Source organism: Arvicanthis niloticus, chromosome 4 (assembly GCF_011762505.2).
Source record: "Arvicanthis niloticus isolate mArvNil1 chromosome 4, mArvNil1.pat.X, whole genome shotgun sequence".
NCBI lineage: Eukaryota > Metazoa > Chordata > Mammalia > Rodentia > Muridae > Arvicanthis > Arvicanthis niloticus.
Genome location: NC_047661.1, coordinates 67497463 through 67519313, shown reverse-complemented (window position 1 = coordinate 67519313; position 21851 = coordinate 67497463). Strand labels below are relative to the sequence as shown.

General features: G+C 48.3%; 1 protein-coding gene and 1 long non-coding RNA gene across 12 annotated transcripts; one reads left to right on the top strand and one right to left on the bottom strand.

Moving 5' to 3' along the window:
• Window positions 1–1548: 1548 nt before the first annotated feature.
• Window positions 1549–2789, bottom strand: LOC117707805 (uncharacterized). The gene is made up of 2 exons (XR_013109903.1): window positions 2105–2789; window positions 1549–1838 (listed from the first exon to the last, which is right to left on the bottom strand). It is a non-coding gene; the product is annotated as an uncharacterized LOC117707805 (long non-coding RNA).
• Window positions 2790–5598: 2809 nt separating this feature from the next.
• On the top strand, window positions 5599–11160 carry Hapln2 (hyaluronan and proteoglycan link protein 2). Of its 11 annotated transcripts, none has more exons than XM_076932663.1 (8): window positions 5599–5710; window positions 6186–6241; window positions 8491–8568; window positions 9083–9194; window positions 9406–9759; window positions 9882–9998; window positions 10098–10280; window positions 10685–11160. In XM_076932663.1, exons 4-8 carry the CDS (start codon window positions 9107–9109, stop codon window positions 10966–10968), a joined length of 1026 nt encoding a protein of 341 aa, XP_076788778.1. In that variant the 5' UTR covers window positions 5599–5710; window positions 6186–6241; window positions 8491–8568; window positions 9083–9106; the 3' UTR covers window positions 10969–11160. The 11 variants fall into 11 exon arrangements, with proteins under 11 accessions (XP_076788778.1, XP_034357268.1, XP_034357270.1 ...); XM_034501377.2 differs by having other exon boundaries at window positions 9051–9194; XM_034501379.2 differs by having other exon boundaries at window positions 8486–8568.
• Window positions 11161–21851: the final 10691 nt, after the last annotated feature.

The window sequence follows — 21851 nt, the reverse complement described above, 5'->3', positions numbered from 1 at the left end:
CCTCAAAAGATCCAGATTCAGGGTGGGCTTTTGTAGGAGAAAATGCAGGCATGACCTGGCAGTCTAACTTCCAGCACACTGCTTGTAAGACACATGGCACACCATGCTCCTGGGTATTCCCAGAGTCAGACCACTGAATGCTGAAGTAGCATCTGTGGGTGGTAGCTTGCCTGCTGAGGAGTCTGCACACTCCAAGTCTCCTGTTTATGTGCTTCTTCTGCATAGAGACCCTGGTGATATGAGTGCTTGCTGTCCAGTCTGAGGTAATCTGCTAAACAATCACAGTAGATAGGCTTCTACAAGATAAACAGTTGTTCATGTGCAGTACAGCAGATGCTGCTCCCTGACTGAAACTGTCTCCGGAGTGCTTCATCTCCAAGCCCTTTACTGACACCCCACCTCCACCCTTGGCACTGCAGTCTTATAGGGGATGCTCCAGGAACAAAGCCAGGTCTTCCTCAATTAGATGAAGACAATCCCTCACAGGTGTGCTCAGCTGTTTGAGTTTTAGTTAATCCCACATGTAACTAAGTTGACAACCAAGAATAAGCTGTCATGCCCACTGCGTCTGCTCCTCGCCATTTTGAAATTAACAGTCCTGTTTGCTGAGGTTGGCTTCTCCTGTTTGGAAGAAGGTAGAGAAAGAAGTAAAATGGGGCATGCTTGTTTCTGTTAACCATTCCATCCAGCCTGAGAATGAAGGCACCACACTTGTAGACCTCACTTCTGGGTTTAAGACTGGCCACAGTGAATCTGGGTGTGTGCACCAACAGTCAGGGAAGACAGCCAGAGGCTGGGAAGGAGAAGCTGCATATAGTGTCTCAAATACACTTCAGCTACTCAGGAGACTGAGCTAGGAGGATTTGGAGGTTAAGGTCTGCCTAGGCTTCAGAAACAGTAAGCTCTGAGGCCCAGGAGAAAATGGGTTAACAGAGTGAGAGGTCAAGATCTTATATTATCCACAGGGGCAGTTGGGCAAAAGTTCAACTCAGTAGTGGACTGACAGTTGCAAGGTGGGTTAACATGATGGTTCATAGGCAAAAGTCAGTGAGTGAGTCTTCAACAGCCCTGAAAAGAGCTCCTGGACCTCTGGGTCTCTGCTAGGTTGGGATGAGAACATGACATCAGGAAGGTTCCTGTACAGACAGACAGGTGCACGCGCGCGTGTACACACACACACACACACACACACACACACACACACACACACACACACACAGTTCTTTCCTCCCACAGCCTCCTTTGGGTTCTAGATTCTCAGCAGGTATTGGGCAACTCTCCTACTCAAGGGTCCCAAATAATGAGATTGGAATGGAGAACGGGTTGGGGAATCCCAGCCAGGACTTCTAGGCTGACAGGGCAGGGAGAGGAGCCGCAGTCTCCTGTAAGGCAGTGGTCTCTACATCTGTGCCAGGAGGCTGATATATGTTTATGTTTTACCGTCCTTTCTTGTAGCCGCCCGCGGCCACAAGTCAACTGGATTCACCTGAAAGGGGGGCTGGGAATGAAAGGGGAAGGAGGGCGAGAAGAGATGAGGCCAAGACAAAGTTCTCTGATCAAGGCCCAAAGCTTTAATGTTCAGCTCTCAATTTAAAGGGGAAGACCCAACCCACAACCCCTCCTGGTTTCAGATGGGTGGGATAATCCATAGTCCATTCCAGGTCACGGCCGGAGATGTCTCAAGGCAAGCCCAGGGGCAGTTCTGCTGTGTTCCGGGCAGCCAAGGTGGGTAACTCCACCTAGATCCCGTCACTTGACCTTGCTGTGGCAACCAAGGTCTCTCAGTCCTGCTCATGGGGGGAGAGTACACTTTCTCCTTCTTCCCGCCTTCCTTCAGCCTGAGAAAATGTGGCTGCTGCTAATTAGTAAGTAATGTCAAATCTCTCCGTTCCAGGACCCTCCCCTTTGCCCTTCTCATTTCCCTATTTGAACCCTCACCCCAATTCATCTTAAAGCGTCCCCGAGTGGAAGCATAATGTCTTCATGGCTCATTCTCAGGCTCACCCCTTAGTGTGGCAAGACTCAGCCGTCCAAAGAGGCCCCTGGATGCGGCTGTGTGTGGGCAGTCACTGTAACGGATGGGAGCCCTGCCAATCATACTTACCTCTCTCCCAACTCCGGCAGTGGCATCCTGACAGCCTTTCCACCAACCATCTGGTATAAACTGGGACCACGCTCGCCTTTACCACGGCCACTAAGTCGGAAGCCGCAGACAAGGAGTCAAATCCTGAGAGCAAACTTCTCTGGGGAAGACGCTAGGCCTGGGGGCACTCACCCGCTTCCTCTTTTCAGTGTCTGGAGACCTGAGCTGAGAGTAGCCTTGAGTACACACACCGGCGGTTCACCAGGTGTTCTTTCCTCAGTCTTCCTCAGAGGCCTCCTCTTGCAGCGAGAGTAGTTCTGAGCTCAGTGATGGAGAAATTCAATGTGCAACTAGCGAAGAGGGACTGAGCAGGCTCCGGGGAGGAGGAGGGGCCCCAGACTCCACCCTCCTCTCTCTTCTGTTTGTCTTGGGAGGAAGCCAATCAGTTGCATAGGATCAGGCTGTCCTGAACCCTGAGACAGCAGGCTATTTGTCCTCTCACTAGGAAGGGATGGGTAAGTCCCAGGAGGAGGGGAGAGCTTAGCAGCGTGATTGGGAGGTGGGGGGCGTAGCCGCTTAGAGGAGGACAGTCAACCTGGCCCTGAAGAGTATAACCCCGTCGGTCCTTTGTTAGATAGGCCCAAATGATATTCTGGGGGTTCATCAGACTTAGGGAGACCAAAAGAAGAGCGGAAGGGTTAGAAAAATTGGAGGGCTGGAGAGATGGCTCAGTGGTCCAGAGCCCTGGCTGCTCTTCCAGAGGACCTGAGTTCGATTCCCAAAACAACATGGAAGCTCAGCGCCATTTGTAACTCCAGGTCCAGGGGATCTGATAGACATTTCTGACCTGTGCAGGAAGTAGGCATGCACCCGATGCACAGACACACATGTAAGTAAAACACTGATACACATTTAAGGGATGGGAGTGGAGGAAGGGGTCAACTGCCTTTAAACCCAGCCCTCAGGAGACAGAGGCAGGTGAATCTCTGTGAGTTCCAGGCCAGTTGGGTCTACCATAATGAGACCTATAACGCATACAGACAAGAAGTCGGAAAGCTTAAGCCACAGCCCCGCCTTGGTGCACAGCATCGTCTTTCTCATCTCTTCAGTGTCTGGGCCCCTCTTTTAAAATAGTAAGTCTAGAATCCTGACTTCCTATTTTTAGCTGAGAGTGATGGCACATGCCTCTAATCTCAGAACTCAGAGGCAGAATAAACCAGGCAGGGTTGTTCAGCAAAGAAAAAGATGGCTCGGAGCAATCTGAAGGGGCTAAAAAGACAGTGGTTGGGAGCCTGAACTATTTATGCAGAGAACCTAACTTCAGGTCCCAGGACCACATCAGGGAGTTCATAACTGTAACTCTAGGCTAGAGGACCTGACATTTCTGGCTTCCTCGGTCGCTCACATGCACTTACCCATACTCAGACACCTGCATGACCAAAAGTAGCAAACAGGGGCTGGAGAGATGGCTTGATGGTTAAGAGCACTGACTGCTGTTCCAGATGTCCCGAGTTCAATTCCCAACACCCATGTGTTGGCACATAGCCATCTGTAATGGGATCTGATGCCCTCTTCTGGTGTGTCTGAAGACAGCTACAGTGTACTCATATACATAAAATAAATCTGTTAAAAATGACAAATAAAGTTTTGGGTTTTTTTTTTTTCTTTTTTCTTTTTTTCTGAGACAGGACTTCTCTATGTAACTTTGTCTGTCCTGGAATTTGCTATGTAAATCAGGCTGGCTTCAGACTCCAACAGAACCTACCCACTTCTGCCTCTGAGTTCTGAGATTAAAGACATGTGCTATCACTCTCAGCTAAAAATAATAAAATATGAAAGAAGAAAGGAAAGAAGGAAGGAAGAAGAAAAAATTGAAGCTTTAAGGGAGTCTAAACTGTCTTGGGGCAGGTCCGATGCACTGACAGAAGCCAAAGCCTTAGTCTTACTCTGAATTGTTGATGGGCACCTGTCTATATGGTGTACATACATAAAAATCATGCCACAACAAGTGTACACCTCAGCACATGTGTGCAAGTTGTCACTTGGTCTATGGGAGTGGACTTTAGCATGAGGAGAGGCCAGAAAGACTGTACAGGAAATAAATTTCCACCTGGAAGACTAAGCGTCCTCCTCTTCAGACATTTATTTTTATAATCGTATTATTTCATATGTGTGGATGTTTTCCTGCATGCATGCCTGTGCATCGTATGTATGCCTGGCACCTACTGTGACCAAAAGAGGGTGTCAGATCTCTTGAGACTAGTGTTACAGCTGTGAACTGCTACGTGTGTGCTGGGAACTGAATTCAGATCCTCTAGACAACAGCTAGTGCTCTTAACCTCTCTGGCCATGTTTTTATTTGTTTTTGAGGAAAGTTTCATTCCATAGCCCAAGGTAGACTCAAACTCATGGCAATCCTCCTGCTTCAGCATTTCAAGTGGTAGTCCACATCTGTGTCCTCTCCAAATGTTTTGTTGTATGTGAGGCACTGCAGGTTGAGTTTGGGTGTGGAGGTCAGAGGACGACTTTTGGGAGTTCGTCTTCTCTTTCGACTGTGGATCTGGTGATTAAATTCAGTTGCCAGGATGTGGTTTTTACCTACGGAGCATATCACCAGTCTTCCTGAAAATTAAAAAAAAAAAAAGTTCATCCACTGGTGTAGAGGAAGGAGGAACTGCGAAATCAGATGACTTTATTTTATTGAGATCCCCATGGTTCTGGAGAGATGGCTCAGGGGTTAAGAGCACTTGTTGCTTTTTCAAAGGACCCAGGTTTCATTCTGAGCACACAAGTTACAGCTTTCAGGGTCTGTAACTTCCGTTCTGTGGTATCTGATGCCCTCTTCTGGCCTTTTTAGGCACTACAGACATACACCACTATACATCTAAAAGCAACACTCATACATCTAAAATAATAAAAATAGCTAGAGAACTTCCATAGTACCTCCTTGCTAACAGTCCCTTTCCAGGGGCACAAACATTTTCATGTGATTTCTACCTCTCCAGACAGCAGCGATCCTAGCTGCTCTGCTGTGCCACACGGACAAGGTGCTTCTCCAGCATCACACACAGTCTTTTCTTTCTTTCTTTTTTTGGCAGGGGCATTTTGAGACAGGGTTTCTCTGTGTAGTCCTGGCTGTCCTGGAACTCATTCTGTAGACCAGAAATCCACCTGCCTCTGCCTCCCAAGTGCTGGGATTAAAGGCGTGCACCACCACTGCCCGGCTACATGATCTTTTCATAATCCTGAAGTTGGGAGTACTGAGGGTGCCCCATTTCAACTTTCTCCTATGCCCTTACTGGGTGTCAATTTCTGCTGCGAGCCAATCACCCACACAGGCCTTTTTCCGGTGATTTGTGCCAGCCTGTCCTGCATCCCACATCCCCAGCTGTGGATATTTCCATGCCATTGCCCAAGGGATGAATAAAGGGCTCCTGTTACCCAACAATGGGGGAGAAGACAGAGACAATGGGAAATTGTGTTTCCAATAGGGTGTGGACAGAAAAGAAAAGGACAGACAGACAGAAAGGGTCAGGGTCCTGAAGCAGCCAGACATCCTGAAAGTCTGATTCCCATCTTGAGAGCCTCTTCTGAAAGGCCATATGTAGCCTGGCACGGAGGGCGCAGGTGAGGGCTTTGGTTGGGGGAGGGCAATTCTGTTGTTTGGAGGGGGATCCATAGGGAAATACAGAGCTGGATTCACACTTAGGGTTCATCCCCACCCCTCCTGGCCCAGAATCCCTGTACTTACAGTCGGTCTGTAAGTACCCCTGGTCTAAGGACAGGAGAAGTAGCAAGGCCCACTCTTTGTACTCTTTTAGGTAATCGCCTGGATTGCTTTACTCTGTCCCCTACCATCCCAACCGAGTCTTGCCCTGGCCCCAGGACATCAAGTGCCACTGATGCAGTCACAGTTGGCTTAGTGTGCTGCGTGAACACAGGCCTCAGTGCCTTGGATTCTCTGAACACAGGAAACAAGTCTCTTTAAACAGTGTCAGAGGAGACACAACGTTTTGATCAGGTGCCCAAGCCCTGAGGCTTTAGGGTGCTTTGAGCCCCAGGATCCCTAATGCACCCCCACTGCAACTTCTTCCTTTCACAGGACAGGAAGCTGCTGAACACGCCTCCCTCTGCCGCTGAGGAGAGACCATCTTGCAGGTAGGCAGTGGGCTGCTGGCTACCGTGTTGTTTCTTTCTCCAAGGGGTATGGAAATGTTACCTGTGTGCCTCTCTTGAAATACAGAACTCTAGACCAGTGACTAAGAACTCAAGCTGGTCCCATCTGGATTCAAACCCCAGCCAACCCTCCTTTCATAGCTCTGTGACTGCACCTGAGGCATTTATCAATGCCTCCCTGGATAGCCAGGGGAGTCACAACAGAAGTGTACAGTAAAGTGCCTCAGTCAGATCGGACTTAAAACATGTCCAGGGTACCTTATCCTGGATCGCTCTCAGTCCACTTTTTTTTTTTTTGATTTTTATTTATTATGTGTGTATGTGCGGTGTGCTTGTGCCGTGCTTGTGTGAATGAAGTCAGAAAACAAATTCTGGGGGTCAGTTCTCTCCTTTAAGGGTGTGGGTTCCCAGGAAATGAACTCAGACTATCAGGCTTGGTGGGAATCATCTTCATACACTGAGTTATCTTGGCAGCTCCTAAACGTAACAAGCCCTCTCATTTGCCAGGTTGTCTCATATGGACTCCTGTCCTACATGCTTTTATTTTTAATTGAGAAAGGGTTTCTCTGTGTAGCCCTGGCTGTCCTAGAACTCTCTATATAAACCAGGCTGTCCTCGAACTCACAGAGATTCACCTGCCTTTGCCTCCTGAGTTCTGGGATTAAAGGCGTGTGTGCTACTATGGCACTGTTATTTTTATTATTGGAAGTTTTTAAAAATTATGTGTGTGTGTGTGTTAGTGTGGGTGTGTGCTCATGAAAGTAGGTGCCCTCAGAGTCCAGAAGGGGATGCCAAATTCTCTGGAACTGTGGCCGGCTTGGCATAGGTGCTAGGAACCTAACACTGGTGTCTTCAACCTATATTGGAAAGGTGAGGGTTTTGGTTTGGGTTGTGTTTTGTTTTTTTTTTTGTTTGTTTGTTTGTTTGTTTTTTTGTTTTGTGGAGTGGGTTTTTAATTTGTTTGATTTTTGTCTTGTCTTGTTTGTGTTTGGGTTTTGGGGTTTTTTTGTTTTTTTTTTTTTTTTGTCTTTTGTTGTTGTTGTTGTTGGGGTTTTTTTTTGTTGTTTTTTGAGATAGGGCTTCTCTGTATAGCACCGGGATTCTCTCTGTAGACAAGGCTGACCACCTGCCTCTGCCTCCCAAGTACTAGGATTAAAGGCATACGTCACCACCACCTGGAGGGAAAGTTCTTAATGTAACTAACCTGTTTCTTTAGCTACAAACTGACCTTTAGGGTCCAGCGCATTAGATACACTCTTCAAGGCCTTTCTTTACCGGTGTCTTCTTCCTTTAATTGCTTAATGTTAATTCATAGCAATGCATGCACAGATTGGCCTTACTCTGTAGTCTATAGCAGGTGTCACACGTGTTACACGCCAGGCACTGTTTTAAGTGTTTTAAAAATATATACTTCATTCAGATAATTCTTGCAGTTGTGAAGTACAGTGTGTCAGTTAAACTTATTGTTGCTATGTCCAAGATAGTCAACAGAAACAGCTTAAAGAAAGATCGGTTTTGGCTCACAGTTTCCTTGCAGGAATGGTGAAACAGCAGTTCTCACCAGGATGGGCCAGGAAGGGAATCCTGGGCCTTGACCCATTTTTTTCTTTTCTGCTTCATTCTGTCTGGTGCTCCTGCCATGGGACGGTGTTACTCACATTCAGTGGCCTCTTCCCCTGCTAATTCTCTCTGGCTGCATCCTCACAGACAGAGGTTTGCCTCAAGTAATTCTAAGTCCTCTCCAGTTGGCAATGAGGACTAGCTACCACAGGCAGGATGCTACAACTGTGACTTTACTAACCAAGACACTGAGGCTGAAGTTCAGCTACTCTTTTAAGGTTATGCACATAGCATATGGAAGAGCCCAGTCTATAAAATAAATAAAAACAAGGGGTCATCAGTCCACCATTTGTTTAAAAAAAAAGTTCAAGGTGATAAGAATAGAAACTACCAAAAAACAGGGTAGGGCTGGGAGGAGACTCCATAGCCCAGACAGACAGCTGCAGTTCACACTGTTCTTAGAACTTGATGGTGTCATGCATTGTAACTTCTGGAAAATCCTAGTGACACAGCCTACCCACCCATGTGCATGGTGGTTTAGGCGATAGTAAAGGTCTTAGGAAGAAGTTCCCCATTTGCTCCAGGGGACTTCATATGCCACAGTGAGACAGACTGAAGGATGAGGGAAGGTTTTCCAGAGGTCAGGCCCAATCCATGTCTCTCAAGTTCAGGGTGCCTGGACTCCGATACAGAGTCACTTAGGGGAGACATCATTGACAAGGAGGAAGCTGGATCCTGGATCCTTGGAGGTGAAGGAGGTTTGGCTTTATCAGCTTGAGGGGGAGGGGGAGGGGAGAGGGGGGAGGGAGAGGGGGAGGGGGCAGGGGGGAGGGGGGAGGGAGAGGGAGAGGGAGAGGGAGAGGGAGAGGGAGAGGGAGAGGGAGAGGGAGAGGGAGAGGGAGAGGGAGAGGGAGAGGGAGAGGGAGAAGAGGGAGGAGAAGAGGGAGGAGGGAGGGAAAAGAGAGAGCCACTCTTCTAAGCAGGAGAAATCATGTTTAATTTAATTTGGCTCTGGGGTGGGAAGCGATGCTGGCGAATGAATACAGAGATTCAAACTCCAATGGGAGGCCTGGGAAGTAGCTGGGATGAAGGGACCCAGAAAGGAGATGCTAAGTCAGGACTTGCTGGCTGAGATGACCTGTCATCAGCCCCGTTGGCTTGTGGGCTGGCAGCCTACATGCACCCAACAGGAAGCCAATCCTCATCTCTGCCGTCCCATCCTTCCCTCCAGTCCTAAGGAGTGCCCATCACCTGTTCCTGCAGACAGTGTTTGCTGACACCACCGCCATGCCCAGCCGGATCCCCCTCCCTGCGTTCTGCTGCTTCCTTCTCCCCTGGGTCTTCATCAGCTTTCACAAAGCCCTGGGCAACCCGGGTAAGACCCTAGCCCAGCTCCCAACCAGAACACTGGGGTAGGGGACCAAGGGATGGAGAAATAAAAGGGGCAGCTGTTGAAAGCACCTAGGGAGTGAGAATCAGTGGGAAGAGATAAGGATGAGCCCAAGGAAAGCCTCTGGGGACTAGGTCTGAATGGGCACTTGGGGTTGGGGAGATAAGAAGCCTGCCACTGTGGCCCCTCTGCTCAGCCCCCCATCCGGGTCCCCACTACCTCCTGCCCCCCATCCACGAGGTCATTCACTCTCGTCGTGGGGCCACGGCCACACTGCCCTGCGTCCTGGGCACCTCGCCGCCCAGCTACAAAGTACGCTGGAGCAAAGTGGAGCCCGGGGAGCTCCGGGAAACGCTAATCCTCATCACCAACGGACTGCACGCCCGGGACTACGGGCTCCTGGGAGGGCGTGCCAGCTTGCGGAGGGGGCATCGGCTGGACGCCTCCCTGATCATCAAGAACGTGCATCTGGAGGATGAGGGTCGGTACCGCTGCGAGCTCATCAATGGCATCGAGGATGAGAGCGTGGCACTGACCCTGCGCCTGGAGGGTGAGCTTTCCTGTGCGGGCACTGAGGTTCCCTTGTTGTATCAGGGCACCTCATCTTTGCCGGCCCCCTGCCCGCGCTCCCCGCCCCACCCAACTGCCCTACCCACGCTCTCGGCTCCCCAGGTGTGGTGTTTCCGTACCAGCCCAGCCGCGGCCGCTACCAGTTCAATTACTTCGAGGCGAAGCGGGCTTGTGAGGAGCAGGACGGACGCCTGGCCACTTACGGCCAACTCTACCAGGGTGAGCGGCGGACCCCCTGCTGATGGCCCCTAGCTGCACATTGGCAGGGACCAGCTTGCACCGGTGACTCTCGTCCTCCCCACCCCCCTCCTCCGCCAGCGTGGACCGAGGGGCTGGACTGGTGCAACGCCGGCTGGTTGCTCGAGGGCTCCGTGCGATACCCTGTGCTCACCGCGCGGGCTCCGTGCGGCGGCCACGGGCGGCCAGGCATCCGCAGCTACGGGCCCCGCGACCGCAGCCGCGACCGCTACGACGCCTTCTGCTTCACCTCGGCCCTGGCAGGTGAGCCAACTGCGGGCAGGCGGGGCCCGGCCTGGGGACTCCGCCTGCAAGAAGGGCCATGCGGGGTCCGAGCCAGGGGGAAGGACTCCCCGGCCGAGAGAAAGGACCTAGGAGGTGGCAGGAGCTGGACTTGTAGGTCGAGCAGGGGCTGGTCAGCCTCCCAGTGGTGGGCGGGGCCTGGAGGAAGAGCGGGGCGGGGCGGGGCGCGGGCGGGGCCAATCTCGGAAGCTCTGCAGAGGGGAAAGGGCGTGGGCGGGGTCTGATGTCGGGCCCGAGCATCCTAGACCACAGTCCTCGGCACGGTCTGGTGAGAGGTTCTCAGGTTGTCATTTCCGGAGCTTTGCGGCCCGTCCCCGTCCCACGCCAGCTGCTTTGGGCGGCCGGTCACCCGCTCACGTTCCCAGGCCAGGTGTTCTTCGTGCCCGGGCGGCTGACGCTGACCGAAGCCCACGCGGCTTGCCGGCGGCGCGGAGCTGTCGTAGCCAAGGTCGGGCATCTCTACGCCGCCTGGAAGTTCTCGGGGCTGGATCGGTGCGATGGAGGCTGGCTGGCGGACGGCAGCGTTCGCTTCCCCATCACCACGCCGCGACCGCGCTGCGGGGGTCTCCCTGACCCCGGGGTGCGCAGCTTCGGCTTCCCCCGGCCCCAACAGGCGGCCTACGGAACCTACTGCTATGCGGAGAAGTAGGAGTGCACTGCCCTGCCACGCGCGACAGAGTGGTGGGTCCCCTCTGGACAGATGAAGGCCGAGCCCCCACACCTGCAGTCCCAGGCCAGCGAGGTGCTCCAGGCTCCTGGGTAAAGGGGCGTCCTGAGCATTAACTGACCAATAAAATAACATGGCTCCTTCTTTGTTCGATAAGAACAAACATATATTGCATCTATGGCTCAGCAATATACTGGGTTTGTGATTAGAAAGCACCAACTGCACGAAGGACCAAGGAGAGGAAGGAGGGGAGGAAGTCTCAGCAGGCCTGGCCATCTACCTGAGAACCCAGGCTGTCCTTATGTCTAGCCAGCCACCCAAAGGTTTCTTATTCAAATTTTCCAGTAGCACGCCAAGCTTCCAGAGCTGTTTGGGCCCTACAAAACAAATATTCAAACTAAACTAATTTCTAAATGTACTTAGACTTCCAAGGTCTGCTTTATTTAGTTTATTAATTTTATTTATATATTTTGAGGCAGGGCCTCTCAATTTTTCCTTGACTGTCCTGGAAGTCCCAGTGTAGACTAGGCTGGCCTTGAATTCACACAGATCAGCCTCCCTCTGCCTCCTAAGTGCTGGAATCACATCCAGCTAAAGTCTACAATAAAAGACAGTAACTTCTGTGTGGACTGAGAGGTCAGCAGTGAAGCTAACTTGATGCTCTTTCAGAGGTCCAGGGCCCACAACCGTCTGTGTAACTCCAATTCCAGAGAATCCAACACCCTCTTCTGACCTCCACCGGCGCCAGGCAGACACACTGTGAGCTTGCATACTATAATAAATCCACTCGAGAAAGATACAGACAACCATGCTGATAAAGACAATTAAAAGCAAATGAGTCCTTTATTTTTGGCTGTGATCAAGAGTGGCTCTGAGTCTCTTGATGCCCAAGCTCAGCCATTTTTAAAGATACAAACCACAGTTACATCAATGTCAGATGAGAGTCAGAGTAAACTTGCAACATTTATTTTTGGCAGAATGTAGTAGTTTTTCATGCATAGCATAGCAATTACTTTTTAACTTATGCCTTCTTCATTTATTGTAAACATATTATTTTGGTTAATGCATCTGGACCATGTTCAGAGTCAGGGAAATCCCCAATGTGTAGACTGTGTGGGGAGGGGCAGGGGGCTGTGCAGTGTCTTAAGCAGACCAAAATGGAGTCAAGACAAGACAGTCTTACCTAGGACACTTCACCCATCCATTTATTTCAGTTACTTTTAAATCATTGGTTTTTATGAAGAGTAACAATCAGTGAATTAGGCAGGGCCTGATTATTAGACCTAGGAGGACAAGGACAAACAGACCCCTGGGGTGTATGAATAAGGTTGTTGACCATGGATTCCAGTGAAACCAGCTATGGAACCAGGGGCTGTTGGTGGTTTTTATCTATTATTACTAAGGGACAACTGTTATTTGGTGTATAAACAGGCCTGAATTATTAAAGAAATCAGATTTTAAAAATTAAATCTATTGTTTTTAGATACAGCAGAGCTAATAAAATCTTGTCAGAGTCCAGTCCTGGGGAGCTGTCAGGGTTACCCCTATAGGAAGCGTTCTATCTGATATTACCATAAATCCAAAGAGAAAAAACAGCATCATAATCCGTGAAGAAATAAAACCCGGCCAGATCCTGGCCAAGAAAGCTTTAGTTGTCCTAAGACTTGCTGAAATCCCCTGTCCCTATGTTGACACTCCCGCCCCTGCCCCCACCGCCTTCGCCTAACTCCATTGCCCACTGTCACCTGCATCCTGACAGCCAGAACAAGGCATTCCTAAAGCTGAAATGGCCTTGTCTGGACAAGCAGCTCCAGGAAATAGAGACCTCAGAATGGCAGGTAGCCCCCTGCAGCTACATTTAACTTCTCCATTTCCAACGCTCCCTATATAAACTCCGAGCGTTCCCTTCCTTCTTGAAAGGCACCCCCTTTCCATCAGGAGAACATCTGTCCATTGCTGTTTGAAATAAACAGTCTCTTCTGGTCTCTTTTTGCCTCTGTCTCCTTATGGTGCCACAGAGATCTAACCATCCCTATCTCCTAAAATCTCCAGGTTTCTTCCCCCTCAGGACCCAGTAACAGTGGTTCCAGGTGACACCTATAACTCTGTGCTAAACAAATGTCCATAGTTGAGCCTGCTAGGCTAACTAACCCTGTGTCAGAGCCTCTGTTGTATAGTGTTTGAAACTCTCTGAGGGACTTCTGATGGAATCAGGTAATTTCCTGTCAGTTAGGAGGAATAGTTGAAAGCCACAGAAGAGGGCATAGCCAATTGAACTAGCATGCAGGTTCCATGCCAGTCAGATGGCTGGAACAGGCTTTCCCTGTTCACGGCACCCCCATATGTCCACTGGGGAGACATTGAGGGCAGAATAATTGCTATTTGTCTCTGTTGCTGGAGACATTTAGGATGTAAATGCAGACTACAAGACCCTTTGCTGGGTGAAAGAGTTCATCCCCCTGTCATGTGAGACAGGAAGAGTAATTCATTTTCCCTAGAGATAAGGAGGAGGGTTTCCAGGTCTGGCCTACACAGCCAGAGTCAGGAACAGCAAACTTCCTGGAAGTATAATTTCCCATGAGTCTTACTTCTGTAATGAGACTAACATGCAATTTACTCTGATGGGGTCTGTGTCTCATCCAAGGAAAAGGGGATTGCTCAAGTCTGGGATGTCCTGCCATGCGAGTGTAGCCACAAGAGTATAGCCACGAGAGTGTAATTTAACCCATTTTATCCAAGTTTTCAAAATTTCAAAACCAGTTTTTAAGATACACCTGATTTTGACTATTATTTTATATTAAATAAACTTCAAGTTTATCTTAAAATTGTTCTGAGTTACATGTTTTAGGCTTAACTGACAACATATGCATAAGACTATACAGTGGGAGATATAAATTGGTTTCTCCAAGCTTGTCTCTGTAAATGAATTACATTTGTACTTAGCTTGACTACAAGCACAATTTGGGACACATTAAAGACATTTAATAATTTATAAGATCATTATCTTTTCGGGGGAATGAGACAAGGTTTCTCTGTGTAGCCCAGGCTGTCCTGGAACTCACCCTGTAGACCAGGCTGATGTCAAACTCAGAAATCCACCTGCCTCTGCCTCCCAGGTGCTGGGATTAAAGATGTGTGCACCACCACTGCCCGGCTTTATTATCTTCTATGTCTTAATTACCTTTAGCAGTTTACAATAAATTGGTAATTCTCACAAATTAGGGGTTTATAATTCTATCCTTAAGATTTTCAGACTTAGGCCGGGCAGTGGTGGCGCACGCCTTTAATCCCAGCACTTGGGAGGCAGAGGCAGACGGATTTCTGAGTTTGAGGCCAGCCTGGTCTACAGAGTGAGTTCCAGGACAGCCAGGGCTACACAGAGAAACCCTGTCTCGAAAAACCAAAAAAAAAAAAAAAAAAAAGATTTTCAGACTTAGACTTTTAAAACGGAATCTCATCTAATATCCAAATAAACTTTGAAACATAGATATATTTCATGGAAAAACCTCATTTTTTAATCCTTTAAAAAAAAAAAAACTTTTAATTGATTCCTTGTGAGTTTCCTATCCTGCACCTCAGTCCTGCTCATCTCCCCGTCCACCCTTGCTGTTGGAGGAGGGTCTTTTGCTCTTCATATTCAAATGCCGATTTCTGTGTTCCAAGATCTTGTTACAGTCTGGGCACGGGCATTGTCATGAAGATTGAAGAATCTCCTGTATCAATATGGTGTAAAGAATGTTCCTCAGTTCTCTCTGATTGGTTAATAAAAGACTGAACAGCCAATGACTGGGAAGAGGAGATAAAGATTGGACTTCTGGTCCGGGCCAGGGGTCCCAGGGAGAAGAGCCAGGGAGGAATTCACCACTAGGCAGGTGAGGGTCCCGAGAAGAAGGGACATGAGACAGGTGAGAGTCCTGGAGAAGAAGGGACATGAGGCAGGTGAGGGTCCCGGAGAAGAAGGGACATGAGGCAGGTGAGGGTCCCGGAGAAGAAGGGACATGAGGCAGGTGAGGGTCCCGGAGAAGAAGGGACATGAGGCAGGTGGAGGAAGAGGAAGAGGCAGGTGGACATGAGGTCAAGCATGAGGAAGAGTCTCCATGGGAGTTCTCCATGGATGGAGCCAAGGAGAGACTAAACGCAAGCACCTCAGTGTGTGCGGCTAGAAAATAGCTAAGATAGCGTAGAGGGTTGGGAACATCTGCTCAGTTATTGTGCTTAAAGCTTGTTGAATAAATCAATAGGTCTTGTCTCATATATTTGGGAGTTAGCCGGTTTAAAAAAAACAAAACAAAACACAGCAACTGCTACCTTTAAATTTTATCCTATACTTTGCCCTTGCAATCTCTCCCCAAAATAAAACACATACACACAAACAAACAACAATACACAAAAAACTCCAAACAAACAAAAAGCATAGAAAATATCTCAGCATGCAATACAGTAGATCCCTCTGTCCACATCTTCACTTGCAAATGTTCATTGCAGTGAGTCATTGATCTGGTTCAAGGTCTCTGGTTTCTGTGACACCATCAATATTGGGTCCCCAGCAGGACTCCTCCCAGTTATCTTGTTGTTGCCCTGTGTCTTGGAGATCCTGCAGTTTTGGATCAGCAGAACTTTCACACAACCCAACCATTTGCAGATGATGTAGATTTTGGGGTGGGCCATCTCAGAACCTGGATCTGGGCCTGCATGGTAGCTGAGTTGGTCAGCCCACCAGCTCTCCCTTATCCACACCACCAGGGCAAGCTCTCTGGCACTGCTCTGGCTAGGCCACCCAACGTTGCTGTCAGGAGTCAGGGTCAGTTCTGCTTCCATGCCTGGCTCACCTGACTCACTCCTCCAGAGCCAGTTCACGGTCCTCCCTGCCAAGGTGCACAGCCCACTCTTTATAGCTAGTACTGTAGCCAGTGAGGAGGCAGGGGCAGCTCTTCCGGCAACTGAAGATGGGGAGGGGCAGAGAGAGAAGGAAGGAGAAGGGATAACCCCCCCAAAAGACAGTAAAGTCCATCTCTGTGTGCTCGCCCACTCCTGTTTCTGTGATCTCAGCATTAGGAACATCCCTCCAGAGGTGTAGACTACTTCATGATCTGGCTAGCCTGATCTACATCGCAAAGTTCAGGGCCAGCTCTGGTTACATAGGAAGATATTGTCAGCAAATAAATAAACAACCAACCTCAGATGGTTAGATTTAAAAGGGAATTAATCCTGCAAAAAGAGAAAAATAGCAGCTGGGCAGTGGAGGCGCACGCCTTTAATCCCAGCACTTGGGAGGCAGAGGCAGGCGGATTTCTGAGTTCGAGGCCAGCCTGGTCTACAGAGTGAGTTCCAGGACAGCCAGGGCTACACAGAGAAACCCTGTCTCGAAAAACAAAAAAACAGAGAGAGAGAGAGAGAGAGAGAGAGAGAGAGAGAGAGAGAGAGAGAACCAAAGTAAGTGACTAGACCATAGCATCCTAAGAGTATGACTAGGCAGGCTTGGTGGCCCAATCCTTTAATCCCTGTACACAGGAGGCAGAGGCAGGAGGATCTCTGTCAGTTTGAGGCTAGCCAACTCTACAACCTGGGCTATATAGTAACCATTTCTCAAAACCGAGTATAGCTAGCAAGTCAAAATAGCTACCATGAAGCAAGAAGGACTGGGAAGGCCCAGGCCACACCCTATGACTACCCAGGCTGCATACACTAAGGTGATTAAAACTAGTTTCTTTGACAGCTGAGATGGCTCTTCAGGTAAAGGCACTTGCTAAGACCTGAGTTTGATCTCTGGGACCTTCTGGAAAAGGAGAGCCTCCTCCCTTAAGTTTTCCTGTAATCTCCACACAAGTGCCATGCATGGTGCACCAGACTCACCCATCAATAAATATAGTAAGATTATTTTAAGTGTTATTCTTAATAATAAATTAACCTTAGATTACTGCTCCTCTACCCTATGCCTTTTTTTTTGTTTATTTGGTTTGTTTTTTTTGTTTGTTTGTTTGTTTTAGACAATCTTATTTGTAAACTGTAACTCCCTATTAAGAGGCAGGTAGATCTCTGTGAGTTTGAGGCTAGCCTTGTCTGCATAGAGAACTCCAGGCCAGCCTAGGCTACATAGTGAGACCCTGTCTCAAACAAACAAACAACTCTAATTAAAATAAATAAATAAGCCTCAGTTAATCCTCAGAGGATCCAGAAGAGGGGACACACTATTGGGACAAGGCTAGCCCACAGTTGTGCATCACCGTGCTCAGCCTCTAGGGTGACTTTTTTACACCTTCCTAGCACTTAGGTTACAGCTCAAATGCATTATACAGCTATACCAAAAATATTTTATACCCTAGTCTATAACCTTTTCTTATTTAATTTTTTATTCTTTTTTTAAACTTTTGTTTGAAAATAAGACACAATTGCATATAATTACATATTAGCCAGAGCCCACCTGGAGCCAGGTTCATGTTCATCCTTCTTTTACCTATGTTTTGTCCCATGGAAGGTCCTGAGGGATGATAGAGCCCGTACAGCTCGAATCTCCTGTGGTCACAGCGCCCTCTACTGGATCCTCTGAGGATTAACTGACGCTTGTTTATTTTAATTAGAGTTGTTAGGGGTTTGTTTGTTTTTTGTTTTTTTGTCTGAAGCAGGGTCTCACTATGTAGCCTAGGCTGGCCTGGAGCTCTCAGTGTAGACCAGGCTAGCCTCAAACTCACAGAGAGCCACCTACCTCTGCCTCCTGACTGACTGAGGCTCTTACTAAGGACAGTAGCTGTTTTCAGAAATGCACTCATGGTAATTTTTTTTTCATCTCTCTTTTTCATCATAAATTTGGCTGTGGCTAGACAGGCCCAGGCCTTCTGTAACCCAGGAATTTGGAAGGTTGAGGAGTTGGAGGGCCAGCCTACATAGTTAGACCGGTGTGACTTCCTGAGGAGAACTGAACAAGCACTCCCTTCCAGATGTGTCACCAAGAACAGACCAGAACTAAAATTCCACTACAGCCACCTTGGCAAACCAACGAACTTATTTTGATTACTTACAGGAATAGGGACCACTCTACAGCTTCATCAAAAAGCTCATCCCAGGACATGTGACAAGTCGTACAGACTGCATCTCTGAGCTCTCTGCACAGCCTGCAGCCGCTCTGCCAGAAGCCCTCTTCCCAGAATGGGCACTGTTGCAGTAACCTGGAGAGGGGCCTCAAGAGGGATTTATGAGATGTGTTTACTTCCCAAGTCTCTGAATACTTTAATTCAGAGGAGTTGTCACACAACAGACTTCCTCTCAAAACAAAGCCAAACAAACGAAAAACTGACTTTGCTTATGAACAGACAATGCAACATTACTATTTCTCTCTATTAGGGCCCAGGCATGGTGGTGCACGCCGTTAATCTCAGCACAGGCAAGTCAGTCAGGGCTACATAGTGAGACCCTGTCTCAAACACAACAAAACCCAACAACACAACAATAAAAAACTCAAAACCGGGCTGGTGAGATGGCTCAGCGGTCAAGAACACAAGCTCCTCTTCCCAAGGTCATGAGTTCAATTCCCAGCAACCACATGGTGGCTCACAACCATCTATAGGAGGATCTGATGCCCTCTTCAGGCAGGCTGGTGTATATGCAGCAGAGCACTCATACATTAAATAAATGATGTAAAAAAACCCAACAACAACAAAAAATCCTCAAAACCCCTTTCCATCTGTTATGGAAACACTTCTGTGTTGGAAAAATATTTTCAGTTTTGTTGTTGTTGTTGTTTTGAGACAATGTTTCTCTGTGTAGCCCTGGCTGTCCTGGAACTCAATCTGGAGACCTGAGCTAGCCTAGAACTCATGGAGATCTGCCTATTTTTGCTTCCCAGATGCTGGGATTAAAGGTGTGTGCCAGTACAGCCCGTCCTTTCACTATTTTCTGAGATAGCTAGGCTGTGCTCAGACTGACTCTATAGCTGAAGCTGCCCTTGAACTCCTTTCTGATCACCCCAGTGCTGTGTTACAGATGTGGGTCACTGCGCCTGAGCCTAACCAGTGTTCTCAACTCTGTTGTTGTTTTGAGAACCCAGAACTTCTGTGCATTGTTTATAGAAATGTAGCACATAGTGTCGACACATAGTGTCGTAGCTATGGAAACAGCAAGCTGGCCACTTCAAAAATGAGATAGAGAAGAGTGTAGCTCAGTGTTCCCCAACATTCATGAACCCCTGGGCTCGATGATACCCAGCAGCATATAAACCTGGTAATGCAGCACACAACTGCATTCCGGCGGATGGAGACACAGGTGGGAGGATCAGAAGTTCAAGACCATCCTTGACTGTATAGCCAGTGTGCAGCCAGACTGGGTTATATACGCCCGTAGTTTCAGATCGATGGCTGTGTTGGTATTATGCTGTGCTCAGCCAGTTTCCTCTCCAGTGTGCTCATATTCTACCCAGAATTCCTCTATTGCACCAAATCTCGTCATTTCTGAACTTCAGATGCTGAGTGAGGTCTGCAAACATCTGCTAAGTTCTTCCTTAGGTTTTCTTTTCTTCTGCAGATTCCTCTTCTCTCTTCTTCAGCAGGAAGTAGGAAGACTCCAACTCCAGCTGAGTCTTATAGAACCATTGTCTTTACGGCATTCATGGCCTGTCACTGGTGAAAACGTGGCTGTCTGGTCCAAGAAGACAAGCAGTGGCTACACCACAGGCAGTGGCTGGAGAAAAGCACTAGATTAGACAGGTGTTGGGAGGTTCTACCAGTGCAGTGGTGGGAGGACTCTGCAGTGGTGGGAGGATTCTGTGCAGTGATGGGAGGAGTCTAACAGTGCAGTGGTGGGAGGACTCTGTGCAGTAGTGGGAGGACTCTAATTGTGTAGTGGTGGGAGGACTCTAACTGTGCAGTGGTGGGAGGACTCTAACGGTGCCTAAGGTATCCTGTGATATTGCTGTATGGATGGAGAGATGCCTCCATGATTAAGAGCACTTGTCTTTGCAGAGGAACAGAATTTGGTCCCCAACACCCACATGGCAGTGTCCACCTGTCCTAGACTCCAGGTTTTTTGGGGGGGTTGTTCTCTCTTCTAGCCTCTAAGAACACCAGACACACACTAAGTGCATATACATACATGCAGGTTAAACACTCATATATGTAAAATATAAATGATAAATAAATCCTTTAAAAATGCTTTCCAAGGTGATAATCACTATATCATTTTGCTATAACTACTGAAAAAGAATTCATCCCGTGGGACAAGGTACAAGGCAGGCAGACAGATAGCACCTCCAATAATCAACAGCAAATGGGACATTTCAACCCAGTTGCCAGGTTTGGTCTCCTCAGTTTGGTCTCCTGAACGTGCTGTGGGTCTTGAGACATTGTACAAACCAGCTGGTGCACACAGCGCCTAACAATCAATAATACTGACAAGAATACAGCTGCAGCGTCCCCCTCATCACTTTTCAGCTTCTGGACCATTGGGATCATCTAGACCACTCAGTGCTTAGATCCCCAAAGGTCCCCTCTCACCAGGCTTTCTGTTTGCTCAATGAGGGATGCTTCTCACTTTAGCCATTCAGGTTCCAGGCTGCTACAGGAGCTACCATCTCAGATGTCACCGGAGGTGGGTGGGCTAAGCCCTGGAATCCCAGCATGCTGGAGTCTGAAGAGGAAGGCTGTTTGGAGTTGGAGTCCAGCTTAGGCTTCATAATGAGTTCTGTGTGCTAGCCTGGGCTACAATGCCAGATGCTGTTTCAGGGGGAAAAAAAAAAAGATAGGGCTGGAGAGATGGCTCAGTGGTTAAGAGCACTGACTGCTCTTCCAGAGGTCCTGAGTTCAATTCCCAGCAACCATATGATGGTTCACAGCCATCTGTAATGGGATCTGATGCCCTCTTCTGGTGTGTCTGAAGACAGCTACAGTGTACTCACATACATAAAATAAATAAAATCTTTTTTTTTTAAGTTTAATGTCCTAAAAAGAATAAGGAGAAAATAAAATTTTAATATCATGCACAATTATAATTCCAGCTCATGGGAAGGAAGGCTGGATCAGAACTCAAGGTCATCCTTGGGTTCAGAGCACATCCAAAGCCAGGATGGACTACATAGACCCTTATCTAAAGAGGCAGTGGGGATTGGTGGTGGTGGCTCGGTGGGTAAAGTGCTTGCTTCACAAACATGAGGACCTAGTTCGGATCCCCAACACCCACACGAAGTGAGACAGTACAAATCTCTGGAGTGGAGACATGAAGCTCCTTGCCAGCCAAGCCAGCCAAGCCAATGCTCCAGCTCAGTGAGAGACCATCTCAAAAAATACAGAGTCGAGCAATAGAGGGAGAGGCTCCGCCTGGACCTCTGGCCCCTACACATACGTGAGTGCATACATACATGTGTACACATGAGTAAACACACACCAGAGATGAGAGAGGGAAGGAGGAAAGAAAAGAAAAAACAGAACAAAACTGGGTATTTCCCCCTCCAGTTTCCTGTTCTAGATGTAGCCAAGTGTCCTTGCATTCCTCTGTCCCCTGTAACTATATTTGGGAGTTTGATTAAATTCCATTCACTTTTTTCCCCAGGAATAGTCTATAAATGACACCATAGGCCTCTCCTTTGCTGCATTGGGAGGCACACTATGGCAGTCTTCACAGTGCTGAAGCTGGCCTGGCTAGCGATGCTGTCTGACCCGTTCTTTATGAACTGCACCATTGGAAGTCTCTTGTGGCTTCTCAAATGACCACAGACTTGGTTTAAAACCACAGAGGTCAGAATCAAAGTGTAAGCAGAGGTACGGAGGCAACTTCGTCTCCTCTAGCTCCTCTCACGCCAGCTCCGCCACTGTGGTCACTATGCCTCCTCCTCTTCACTTGGCTGCCTCTTCTGTCTCTCAGAAGTATACATCTCAAGATCC

Coding starts and splice junctions, on each gene's coding strand:
- Hapln2 (XM_076932661.1), top strand. CDS start 8,439: ATGAGGGAAGGTTTTCCAGAGGTCAGGCCCAATCCATGTCTCTCAAGT. Junction 8,569..9,050: donor TGGATCCTGGATCCTTGGAG/GTGAAGGAGGTT, acceptor CCTTCCCTCCAG/TCCTAAGGAGTGCCCATCAC. Junction 9,195..9,405: donor CAAAGCCCTGGGCAACCCGG/GTAAGACCCTAG, acceptor CCCTCTGCTCAG/CCCCCCATCCGGGTCCCCAC.